The sequence below is a fragment of the Simochromis diagramma genome, unplaced genomic scaffold, assembly GCF_900408965.1.
Source record: "Simochromis diagramma unplaced genomic scaffold, fSimDia1.1 OVJJ01000603.1, whole genome shotgun sequence".
NCBI lineage: Eukaryota > Metazoa > Chordata > Actinopteri > Cichliformes > Cichlidae > Simochromis > Simochromis diagramma.
The window spans coordinates 14,522,434-14,535,939 of record NW_024387414.1 but is presented as its reverse complement, the minus strand read 5'-3'; the positions used below and the strand labels follow the sequence as shown (position 1 = coordinate 14,535,939).

Here is a 13,506-nt window from a genome sequence, read left to right as displayed (position 1 = left end):
GTGAGCTAAAGGTCAAAGCAACCCTGCGGTGCTGAAGTTGCACACTTAGAGCTCTGTTAACAGCTACAGCAGTTATAATTCAGGCGTTAGATGAGGCACAAATAAATGTGTGTCAGTACTTCCTGTATTGTAACTTTATTAGCACTGTCACATTATTTAAACTTTTTTATTTCAGCCACAGACGACAAAAATCCTGCTTCGTATAGACAACAAGACACTTCACACAACCACAGTGCGTGCTTAAAACATCGAAAAGTTTCCAATAATCAAACGTTTTTACTTCATCCTGAAACCTAATGCTCACAGGTTACAATATTTAAAGCGTCATTTTCTGACTCTTAACTGTGCGACAACCACAAGTTTCATATTTACTTCTGGGTATTTTACATGAATGTCTTCAGTAGATAGCATCACTATGTTTCACATTTGATTGTACTAAGTAGCGGCACTTGAATTTTTAATGTAGACTTTATCCAGTGAACTCACAATATAAGAGGAAAAATACTGTATTAATGTGCACCATGTAACAAATGTGTGAAGGGGGAAAGAACTGCACAGCAACAAATACATGCAAAACCAGACAACTGATTAATTTAAGGCAAAAATGGGAGAAGGAGGCGTATTTACTGGTGATTTTCTGACATCACTTTGAGCTTTAATTGATCTCTGAATGTTTTATGAGTCCTCAATATGAGTAAAAGCCAGACTAAAAAGACTAACTACGCTGTTGCTGCCAATTCTGAATCCCAGCAAACTTAAAGAATGAGTGAATTACTTTGATTATCGAGAGTTAATATAGATAAGAAATTAAATAAAACACCTATTTTAGCTTAACTGTTAAAGAAAGCCTTATATCAAATGAAGACGCTACACAACAACGTTATTAAGGGTTTGGACTGTTTGTCCGTTCTCTGCACAAGAAAACCAGTAACCACAGTTAAATGTTTCCAGTAACACTTGAATGTCCAAGATGGAGGAAAGAGAGCATGTAGAGGTCTGGACGGCAACGGGGGAGGACACTTTGGAGTGGAATACACTTCTAAAAGCATGAAGGGAACACTTGATCATCACACTATGACACAAAGTCAGTTCAGCTTCAGGGAAATCAGTCTGTCCAGTTAGGATGAAAGTCACAGCCGCTGCACTGGAGGAGCATCAAGTGGCCTCAGACCACTGCTCCTTCCTTAACCCTTTTCTCTTGTTTTAATTTTTGCTAACATCCTTGACACTGCTATTTGCATGAAATTGTACCTGCATCCCATTTAGGATGCAAACGTAGTCCACCTCCTCCAGTAGATGTTTGCTGTGTATCCCAGCACAGTCCCGAGAGTGTGGAGGAGATACCAGGAGGAGACAGGCTGTGCCACAAGGAGAGCTGGACAGAGCTGTAGAAAAGCAACGACCTAGCAGCAGGACAAGTATCTGCTTCTTTGCTCTAAAGAGGGTGAGGAGGAGTACTGCAAGAGCTCTACAAAATAAGGCTACTGATGTGCATGCCCCTGACAAAACTGTTAGAATTAGACCTACAACGGTCTTATGTCCTTTAGTGAGACCTGTGCACACTGAGCAAATATGACAGCTTTTAAAGAGATTGTGGACGCCATGATAAACATGACCTTTTGGCAGTGGGTCAGTGATAGTCTGGGGAAGCATATCCTTGGAGGCTTGCACAGACCTCCACCTGCTTGGTCAGTGATACCCTGACTGCTATATGATACCAGAGAGAAATCCTCAGACTGACTGTCAACTAGCCAAATAGATTATCAAGTAACTCACTGATGCCTTGAAACAAATCTGGGAGGAGATCTTCCAGGATACTATCCAGTATCTCATCAGGAGTATATCCAGACATATCCAGTAAACATTACCGAGGCACATTATGACACAAGCTGGAACAGCCTGTGAATTTATGTTTGACTTTGGTGTGAGGATTTTGGTTTCCACTTTTACTTCACTTTAATTACACAAAGTATATCAGTAAAGGTTATCTGACCACGATGAAAACATATTTTAGTGTTCGCGTAATTTCTTGGAGCAGTGTAAATAGATCAAGGTTGGATTAATCTACACACAGCCACAAATGTTTCAGTGGCATAATTAAATGTTTTGTATGTGCTGCAATAGCTTGATAGTCACATTCATTCATCCATCGTGTATTATTTGACCCAAACAAAGTTCCTGATCCACAGGAATGAATGCCTTAGTTTGATTAACTCTGTCCAGTACTCCGCAGGGCTTCCTCTGTCTCCACCAGCTGTAGTGTTTTTATTCACAATTCAGAAAAATCCTACTGCCTTCCCTTTGAGAATGTCCTCATCATGATGTCTGTCAGCGATCACTGGGTGTGCTCCATAAGCGCCACAGCTGGAGATTTTGTGTCGTCCAGTTTCTTCACCGGATGCGAGTTGCGTGTGTTCTTCTTAAGGTGTCTGCGAGCATCTCTCTCTGTGACCAGGTCACTGCTGGCAAGCGTGTTTGAGACGTATGTAGTGTTTGTTCTAATAGATGACATGTCATTGCGGTGGCTGCGGGTCATGGTGACTCTGAAGGTGTGTGTGTGCTGCAGTTCCATCTTGTCCTCCTCTGACACTTTGATGAAGGGACACCAAGCAAAGGCATGACGGAAACCAGCGCGAAACCTGCAGGAAAAGATGGATTTATGTCCGATTTACTGACGTTTTTGAAGCTATAATATTATTTTTAAACTCGGCACAATTACTGCCAGATCACCTTTGGTTTAGACAGCAGTAAATAATAGGATTGTACATAGTTGAACTCATTGCCAGCCAGAATATGGCCAGATACACCTGACGAAGACACAAAAAATAATGAGTAAACACAAAACTACAGATTCAAGAATATAAAACAGAGAGGCATCCGTGAACCTGCTGAATGTAATGTTGCTTATAAATGTCTCTGTTAAATGATCCCAGTATGAAGTAGACATGGTAGGGCAGCCAGCATAGGGCAAACGTCACCACCACCACAACCATCATCTTCACCACCTATGGAAAATAAGAAGACACATGAGCCTGAGTAATTGCTGCTGTGTTTTTTTCTGTTAAGATCAGGTCAGCTCAGAGGATTTGTAGTCAAACTGAGTAGTAAAAAAAAAAGGAACAGTGTAACCTTTCTCTTGGCATTTATCTGGCTATGGTAATGGTCTGACGCCTCTCCAGGGATGTGCCCACCCCACAGCGATCGGCCGACTATAGTGTATGTCACCAGCATCACCAGCAGAGGGAGAAGGTAGATCAGCAATATAACCGCAAACTGATAACTACATGGAGAAAAAGAGATGAGAAACGGTAACACAACATTCAACCTTTAGATTGTGTCAGCTGTTATCACCAAGCCATCACCACAAATCCCATGTTAGTGTGCCGTTTGCAAATTCATATACCAGTTTAAATTTTTTCAGTTTGTGTTTTTCTACATGTCTCTCACTGAGCAATAACTACTTTTTGCATTTGATGAAACCTGGAAAATTGCTTCGAAACTGTTTAGCAACATGAATAATAAATGCTTAATTTCTATGTCAGGCAGAAAACAACAACAAACATTTTAACCTTCCAGCAGTTTTAGTGCAAGAGGTCTCAGAGAAGCCAAGGCTCTGTCTTCCTGTCTGTGGTTTTCTTTCTTTGTCAGGCTTTAGAGAATTAAGCTTGTTATTGGAGACCTAAGCCAATCACAGAGATCAGATGAGTACATAAAGATCAAATTGAAGGAGTCAGGCAGATGGATTTATCCTTGGAGTTCAAAGATAAAGTTCAAAAGTAATCATGTATGAAGACACTTTCCTTCTTTTCCTTTCCTCAGCTGCCTTCTGCAGCTTGAACCTGTGTCAATAACATGTTGTGAGCTGGACCGACCTTTCTGCCACACTTGTAAAATGTATGCTCATTAGCGACTTATAGAGGTTTTGATGAATTATACAATAGATAAAATATGAAAGAGTCAAGTTATTGAAACTATTTTCAAGTTTTAAACTATTAAAACTTGAATAACTGAGCTTTACAAATGTTTCTGCTACCCGTCATGTGCACAGAGTTTATGAGGACACACAACACAAGGTTGATGAACAAGAATGAATGTAAACATGAATGTGAGATCTGAACAGTTTGTGCGAAGGAGAGCTTCTTAGATTTAGATTTGTGTTATCTGAAGTGCACTTTGGAAGACATATTTAAAAGTTAAAACATGAAAGACTTCCAAGGCTCTTTTTAAAAAAGCTTAATTTTCATGCCATAGTCTTGTTTGACCTTAAAACCTCCTACGCGGTGGGGAATCAAGTTTGCCGGTAGTTGAAAAGCTGACTTTTTCTATAAAATCTGTTTAGCTTTCCGATCAAAGTTCTTAAATACCTTTATTAAATGTTGCAGCAACATTTAATAAAGGCATTTTAAAATGTTATTTAAAAGGAGAGTGCCTTGGAGTTCTTTGATGTTTTAGATGAACACAAGATTGATTTAACCTGAGCAGTCATAGCAACATTTAACATAGCCACTCCTCGCTTGCTTTAATTGTAAATGTAAAAATCTGATCAACCTCGTTCACTTTTAAATGCTGTATTAGAAGAAATGAAGCCGAGCAGAAGAAAAACAAGTTGGAGATCCAACTTGAGGTCAAAGTTTTTACCTTCTATGTAAACATTTATTTTATTCCATTTTTGTCCAACTTTCTTTTAGATATTTTTGCCAGTGCTTAAGTAGCAACTTTTCCTCAATCCAAATAGGTAAACACACACATCTGCATTAAAAGAGTGGCACAAATAGCCCCTAAACTGACAGACCTGTTAACAATGTCACCATCTATGCACGTGTGTGTCTCTTTATTTCACCTTAGTTGATGTGTTCCTCCATAATCATCAGGCCAGTCAACCATACACACAGTTCTGGGGTAATAAAATCTTGTCACACTGTAGTAGCACTGAGGAAACGCCAGTGATACTGCCACAATCCATATCAGGGCAATCACCACCTTTGTAGAGGTGGAGGAGAGGCGAGGCTTCAGAGGATGGATGATGGCCATGTACCTGAAAAAGACAGAAACTTTTATATGGTTACACCTTCACATGTCTTTGTCTAAAGAAACTCAGTCATAGGTGCACTGATAGGGAAAACAGGGCAATGCTTTAAAGCTTTTAGTGTGTGAAAAAAAGTGACATTTTCTTTTCATGACAGAAAACTACCCACTCATCCATCAAACCATCAGCTGCAAAACAACAGCTTCAAAGCTGAGCAGTAATCAAAAGGTTCCTGCTGAGTGTTTGTTTTAAACAACCTTTTTTCAAAGTGTTTTTCCTATTTTGAACAAACAAAAACATTTCTTTAGTAATTATTTATTTGTGGAATATACGCTAACTGTCAGAGGTCAAGTGATAAAAGCCCAGGATAATAACCATTTAAAACCTACGCAATCCTTTTAAAAAATATTCGGATACAATGAAAATAATTAAAAATCAGTGACATCCCGTAATTCAGGTTAACGATGATATATTAAAAAACTCCTTTCCCGCCAATCTACCATATAATACAGAAGTTACCTCATTAAAAGTTGAAGGTGAAATAATGTTAATAACTGCCAATGAATGCGTTAGCTATGGCAACCCATCTCAACCAGTATGCAGTCTACTTTTTTCAACTTAACACTATTACATGGTATTGTTAAAATTACGGTGAAATCGGTCATAAACTTACATTATTGTGGAGTGGCTTTGTCAATGTTTTGTGGATAATAACAGCTTCATGAGATCTTACATAAACGTTTCGCATAAAGATGAAAGTTTGAAAGTAGAACCTATAACAAGTTTTTATTTCCTTTTACATTAATCTTAATATTGACTTCTCAGTTGTTATTTCCATTTCCATACAACCCAGTTTGATCTTAGGTGAGCAGGACCATTGAAATATCTGAAATATCTAAAAAGTGTAGTTTAAGATCTTGAACTACATGTTTAATTATTATTTTTTGTAGACCCATTGCAACCCCCCCCCCCCCAGAAATTTCTCTGGTAGATCATTTCAGTTTATCTGTTACTGGGTTACTTTGGTGTAGTATGAATGGCCAGCCATGGGGGAGTGTTTTTGTGTTTGGTTTTTATCAGCAGGACAAGTTGTAAAATTTATCAAGATACAATTAAAAGACCAAAATTTATCCCCTCCTTTACATTTTCAAAAGATATCCAGTGGGCCGGATTTGAGTCTTTGTTGGGCCGATTCTGGCCCCCGGACCTTGTGTTTGGCACTGCAGTTTTAGAGATTATGTTAAACAGTGACTGTATTTTTTATTTTTTTTTGCTATGTAGTGGTACCAAAGAAAAGGCCCAAATAAGCCACATAAATCGATGAGTCCATAAATGGGAAGTTAGTGTGAAAGAATTTTCACATTACCAGTACATTTGACATCTGGACCGATCTTAGTGTATGACTCATTTGTCACTACATCTGTGCTCAGGACATAGACTCAAATAAAATATATACTCAGCAGTCACGTCTTTAGCTACACCTGTTCAACTGCTCATTACTGCAAATATCTAATGAGGCTCTCACATGGCAGCAGCTCAGTGCGTTTAACCATGCAGACACGGTCAAGATGAACTCATGTTCAAACCGAGCATCACTGAAGAGAACAAAGGTGGCTTTGGATGTGGCATGGATGTTGGTGCCAGGTGGTCTGGTTTGAGTATTTCAGAAACTGCTGATCTATTTGGATTTTCCCACAGAGCGATCTCTAGAGTTTACAGAGAATTGTGTTTTTGGCTAAAAATGCCTTATTGGCACCAGAAGTCAGAGGAGAATTTCTACCTTGAGCTGATAAGAAGGCATTAGCAATTCGAATAACCACTTACAATCAAGTTTGCAGAAGAACACCTCTTTTCCTGGCACATTTTGGGTCTCATTGTAATGTTTGAGCCACAGCCTACCCGAGTATTGTTGTTGACTGTTTCTTTATGACCACAGTGTGATAGATAAAGCACCATATCACAAAGGCCGTGTTCAAGAACATAAGAATGAGTTCAATGTACTCATATCTCCTCCAAAGTCCATCCATCCATTCTCTTCAACTTATAGTGGGTAAAATAAGTATTGAACACATCACTAATTTTCTCAGTGAATATATTTCTAAAGGTGCTATTAACATGAAGTTCTCACTAGATGTCGGTAGCAACCCATCCAATCCACACATGGAAAGAAATCAAACCATGTATGTTATGTGTAGTGATGAGAAATGACACAGGGGAAAAGTACTGAAAACACAAAGAAAGGGAGATGCAAAAAGACATGGAAATTATTGACACCAGCTGAAATTACTGAGGTGTTACACGAAACATGAGGGGTAAAACCAATGAGCTCTCTCAAGACCTTTGCAACCTTATTGTTGCAAAGCATACTGATGGCATTGGTTACAGAAGAATTTCTAAACTACTCTAGGTCCCAGTGAGCACTGTTGGGGACATAAGGTGGAAGTGGAATTTCACCATAAACCAGCCATGACCAGGTGCTCCCCACAAAACTTCAGACAATGGAGTGAAAAGGATTATCAGAAAAGTTGTCAAAGAGCCAACGACTGCTTGTGGAGAGCCAAAGAAATACCTGGAAGCAGCAGGTATAACTGTTTCAAAGAAAGCAAGCAATGCACTCGCCCATCATGGCCTGTATGCACGCTCACCATGCTGGAACATGACACAGACCACTGCTAAAGAAAGAGCATGTTGAAGCATGTTCAAAGTTTGCTGAACAATCCTGTGAAATACTGGAAGCATGGAGTCTGTGGGGCGGCTTTTCTGCATACATCACCCTTCATGTAACTGATCTAAGGATGAGGGTTCATAGGACCCAAGGAGCCTTCGGGATTTGAAGACTGTCTGTGAGGAAGAATAGGCCAAAATCACACCTGAGTGATTTGACTAGCATGTGACTAGTTTCTCCATACAGGTGGCCTCTTGAAGCTGTCATTACCTGCAAAGTCTTTTGTACAAAGTATTACCTACATTTCAGTAAGCGGGTTCAATACTTTTCCCCCTCTGTCTTTTCTTATTATTACACATAATTTATGGAAATCAATGGTTTGATTTCTTTGCGTTTTTGCATTGGATGGGTTGTTACTGACATTTGGTGAGAATTTCATGTCAATCGCACCTTTAGAAGTATATTTACTTAGTAAACTGGTGATGGATTCAACTTCACTTATTTTACCCACTGTGTCCTTTACCCAGTCTGATGCAAACCTAAAACAAAGAGACAAACAATCATTCGCACTCACATTCACACCTATGGGCAATTTAGAATCTCTAAGTAACCTAACCCCACTAATTGCATGTCTTTGGACTGTGGGAGGAAGACACAGTCGCTTAAGAAAACCCACACAAACAAAGTCACCAGATCTTAATCCAATAGAGTAGTTTTATAATGACCACAAGGAGCAACAGTGTGCTGCTGTCAGATGAATATGGACCAAAATCTCAGAGGAAGTTTCCAGCACCTTGATCAATCTGAGCCAAAAAAAGTAAGAATTAATGGATCTGCTAGAAAGATTTGGTTAATAAACTGCTTTTTTCAGAAAAAAAAAAAACAACGGAAAAAAGACAATTAATTGCATCAGATTTTTAAAAAGTCACATCAAAGTAGATACTATAAGAGTAATGGAAAAGAAGAGTATTGGGAATTGATTAATACCATTTAAAAATGATTCACACTTTCAAAATTAAAATAAAAAGCTAGTCCTTCTTCCATTATCTGCTCGTTATCCAGGTCCTGAGCACCAGAGCAGCAATCTAAGCACATTTTCCAGACCTTCCTTCCCCGTGAATACTAAAGATTGCTGATTGCTGTTATAATGTTTCAGTATTTAGTCCAGCATCATTTTGCTTGCAGAGCTACCTGAAAACACTTGGACACTTGGAAAATCAGAAAGTTGCTGCGACAGCTGTGGTTTCCTTCATGTTTCAGTCAAAGCTGTCAGGTCATCCCCACTAAAGCATCAATGATCTGACATTTTTCAGCAGCCCACAGGTGTTCTGTGGGATTTAGGTCAAGCCTCCAAGAGGAGGACCACACTGACTTGGATGTTTTCTAGTTTTTCTTTGCATCCCATAGTGGTTTATTTTATATAAGATAGCTTTATTACAATCATAAGAGTTTATGGATAGTTTAAATCCACAAAGAGGTTTTGCTGCATCATATATAGGTGAACAATTCTGAGTTCATCAAGTAAATCATGATGAAAATAAAACAAAAAACAAATAGTTCTTAATAACACATTTAATTTTCAGTTTGTGTTCCCGCTGTGTGTTCAAAATCATTGTACGGTTGTCATTAGGGTGAAACACCCTTCTTTGATGTTGATTATTTTTATCTTGAAGGAGTGTCATATTGCATAAGGTCGGTCCTATAAATTTGTAACTATCTTACTACAAGTATCACATACTGAGCATAGATTTTATACCTTACTCAGTATATGATATTTTATTCGGGCTGACCATTCATGCTCCAGTAAGCATTACTGGCATCTGTGTTTCATCTGTGTCCGCCTGCTGACCCATATCTCCTTCATGCAGCATTTTCATTTGTACTGGCTGCTGAGAATGAGAGCAAATCATGCTCCTCAAGGAGCTGTTGTTTGAGCTCAAATGTCGAAACCCTTATTCTTCCAGAAACTCTGAAAATGATCCGTGTTCTTGCAGAAAAGAGATGCCTTTGCCCAGATCTGCTAAACAATATGCCACTATGTTGATTTTTTTCATTAAGTTGTGATGATTCCTTTTTTTGACTGCTTTCATAATGCACTTTCTAAATAGTGTTTGCATAAAATGGGGATCAGTCACCCCATTAGTGTCTGATTGGTAGCACAAAAGAGTCTCTGATGTAATGACTTGTTCATTTTAATGGCAGTTGACCTCATATTTTTCACATGATCCCTTTGGCTCCAGTGCTGAGTTCCCCTTTTTTCCCCTGTCGCTCATGCCCCCAGCCTCCCTCCCCTCACCTATTTAAATCCCTTTTTGTGTAGGTGTTTCTATGTTTTTGTTGCTGTTCAACTCTGTGAAGGTGGTGCTACTCCATCCCTGGTCGGCACAGGTGTCTGCCTTTTCCTAATCACCTCTAATGACATTTAAACTACAGCTCATTAATCTGTAGACATGTTCAGACAACTAGATTTTCAAGCCTAACGCTGTGATTTTTTCACACTTCACATGCTCATATGCTGGTTTACCTGTACTCCAGATTGCCTGCTGTGCCAGTCTGCAGCTCAGTGTTCAGTCTACCTTTTTTAATGCACAGTATAGCTCATTGTTTGTATTCACTTATTCTGAACTCTATAGGAGAGCGTTCTTACCTGTCCACTGCAATGGCAGCCATTGAGTATATGGACGAAAACATGGCGGTGATGGGGAAGAAGTTCTGAAACCTGCAGTAACCCAAGCCAAAGTACCAGTCATTGTGAAGCGCATACACAAAGTTAAAAAGGGTGTTAAAGCTCGCCATGGAAACGTCAGAGAAAGCCAGGTTGACAATGAAGTAATTGGTCACAGTCCTCATGCGCCTGTGAGCGAGGATAATCCAGATCACTGTGACGTTCCCAGTGATGGACACCAGGATGATGAGGGAGTACGCTATAGCCCAGAGAGCCACCTGGGAGAGGAGAGGAGACCTTTAATGTCAGCATCTTATATGCAGTTACAAAAAAAACACAATAAAGGAACTCACAAATACGTATATATTTGCAAACCCCACCCTATCCCTGCACAGGATGTCTACAGCAAGTGGTATATGGACTGACACTTTTGTAGCACATTCCTAATTTATTTGAGCGCTCAAAGCATTTTCTTACTACACCCCTCATTAGCCCATTTGTACAAACATCTTTTCCTGTGTCTGAGTGCTTTTATCCTAACGCTCACACTCGGATGGATACATCAGGGGAAACTAAGGGTTTAGTAGCTTGCTCAAAGATACCTCAACATAATGACAAGAGGAAAAGAGATCGAGCCACCAACCTTACAATTAGTAGATACCTCAGTCTACCTCCTGAGACGTAACAACTCTGAACAGCAAACATTTTCAGAAATCTTAAGTTTCTTTACACAGGGAATTCCTAGTTTATCTCATCCCCCAAAGAGAGATAAACTGATCAAAGTCAGCTTCCAGGTAAAGTCTATTCTGAGATAAGCAACCACCAATCTTCAGCATTTTTTAATATCTGTAGACCCCATTCCTTTCATTGTCTGACCTATAAGAAAATTAATAGGACAGACATGCTGCACTTTATCTGGGGCCAGAAATGAAAACCCTGACATCCATCACCTGTTCATACCCAGTCAACCACTGTCGCAGAAATGTAAAGCAATGAGCTACTTCAGACAGCCAAGCACAGATAGGAGGAGAGGACTGTAAACTGTGCACGGTGTGGTGCAGGTTTAAATGACAGTGGGGGAGTTAAAAGTGTTTAGAGGAATGAGCAAAAAGCCTTCAGATAACTTAACTAATATACAGTCTGTGAAGTGAAAATGTCTTTTGAATCAGCCCCACATTTTGTCCCTGAGACAAATCACATTCACCAGTAAGCCTTTACTTCATTCTGTTGAGTTTCTGTCTGTTTCAGGCACTTTACTTAGATTTCACAACAATGATGTCACTGACATGTGGTTTTTACCCTTCAACATTATACAAGTAAAAAAAAGAATACACCTGTTTTCTTCACTGAGTCGTCTTTCTTACTTCTTTCATTAATATCATCATCAAAATGTCATCTTTTTAAATTCTGCAGTTCTGACTTTAATCACTTTCATTTGTTATCTCAGTGTTTTTCTCTCACCTGCCAGTCGGGCTGTTGGAACTGATTCCAGGTCGTCTCGTTCCCGTCCTCCAACCACTCAGTGGTCATCGACAATGGCCACGAAGTGGTCTCTTCATCTCGTTCAATATGTTGTATCAGACTACCGGCGTCCATGTTGGCTTTCTGTCTTACCGGTGACAGAACCTGTAGATATAATTGTATATACGTTGTGCGTCATGCGTAATTATCCACAATGACCGACAAAAACAAAACAAAAAAACAAACAAAAAAAACCACTCTCTTGTAGGGGGATTATGAGTAAATACACTCGCGTGTGTATCATTGTGTCTATAAAATGATTTCTTCATTTTGTACGCTATAATTAGAGGCACTGAAACCACCCCAATAATAGCTTATTTTCCCACTTCAACACGCACTAGCTTTAAGCTGCATCAACTCCAAAACAAGGTGCGAATGTGTTAATCTCCTTGCTGTTCATTGTAGTCTTTAGGGCGGTTTCAATTTGTATTAAAGTTTTTGAGTCTGATTTGAGACAACCATATCAATCGTTGTGACGGCATCCGGCTTTTGATTACAAGTATTAACAACAGGATGCAAGTATTACCGTGGTGACAACTTCCAGACTCTCCCGACAGCTTAATTTTTTTTGCTACAAGACGATTGTTTAAAAAAAAAAAAATTAAAAATGACTTTCTTTCTTATTTTGTTTTATTATATCTTAATTCATTTATTAATTCATTAAAGGTGCTTTGAGATTAACTAAATAGATGCACGACTGAGCATGAATTACGCACATTTGTCACATACAGTGTGTTTCTTTGGCTGCCTTAACTCCACAAGTGATAAATTCATGCACTGGAAAATACCCGGAGAAAACCTAAACCTGAATCATATTATTAGTTTTCATCTGTCTTACCCGTCTATTAATGGTCAAGTTGAAACTCAATCCATTGCTTTTGTCCAAAAATCAGATTCCTTCTGCGTAAAGGACAAACAGGTCCATCCAATAATCCATTAAAGTATTTCTCCGGATTCCCCGCTCACTCCTTCTCACACACGCATATATTCTGCCTCTCTCTACTGGAATGTGTGACTTGCTCATGTTGATCTGAGAGTGAGAAGCGCAGACGTTCAGGCACGCTACCGTGCGCGCAGAGTCGCGCCTCCACTACCAGAGGGAGAGAGATGAAGAGAGGTACGCGGTGTAAAATCCTGACAAAATAAACGTCTAACAAGAAAGATAAATGTGATGGAAAGAACTAAGACTTAAACAGAAAATTTAAAAATTGCGAGACTTGTGAGAGCAGTGCCTGATTTACGTACTCCACCTCTAAAATAGCCGAATATCAACAAGATGATGGAGAGGGGGAAACAAATGTAAGAGCCTGGACAGAGAACGGGAAAGCTAGGGTGGTCCGAGAAGAAGGAAAGAAAGAGGTGTACCCCTGCATTTTACCGCTACTGCTGTAATTTCTTTACAGCCGTCAATTTTCACCGCTCGACAAGTCTGAAACACTTTTGAGATGGTTTCTTGTGAAATTGCCCGAACCCACCAGCACTACCCATCTTCTATGCCTACAAAAAACAAAAAACAAAAAAAACGAGGACACACATATGTGTCTATCCTGGTGGTCTCATACTGAGAGCCTCTAGAAGAGAGCCTGCTGAGCTCATTCACCCTTTTTCATTGTGAATTTGAGCGCGCTA

General features: G+C 39.4%; 1 protein-coding gene across 1 annotated transcript; it reads right to left on the bottom strand.

Annotated features, from left to right (window-relative positions):
- Positions 1-121: 121 nt before the first annotated feature.
- tacr2 (tachykinin receptor 2) lies at positions 122-13,483 on the bottom strand. The gene is made up of 8 exons (XM_040011203.1): positions 12,716-13,483; positions 11,818-11,982; positions 10,339-10,634; positions 4,841-5,035; positions 3,130-3,280; positions 2,886-3,005; positions 2,731-2,807; positions 122-2,639 (listed from the first exon to the last, which is right to left on the bottom strand). Exons 2-8 carry the CDS (start codon positions 11,950-11,952, stop codon positions 2,336-2,338), a joined length of 1,278 nt encoding a protein of 425 aa, XP_039867137.1. The 5' UTR covers positions 11,953-11,982; positions 12,716-13,483; the 3' UTR covers positions 122-2,335.
- Positions 13,484-13,506: the final 23 nt, after the last annotated feature.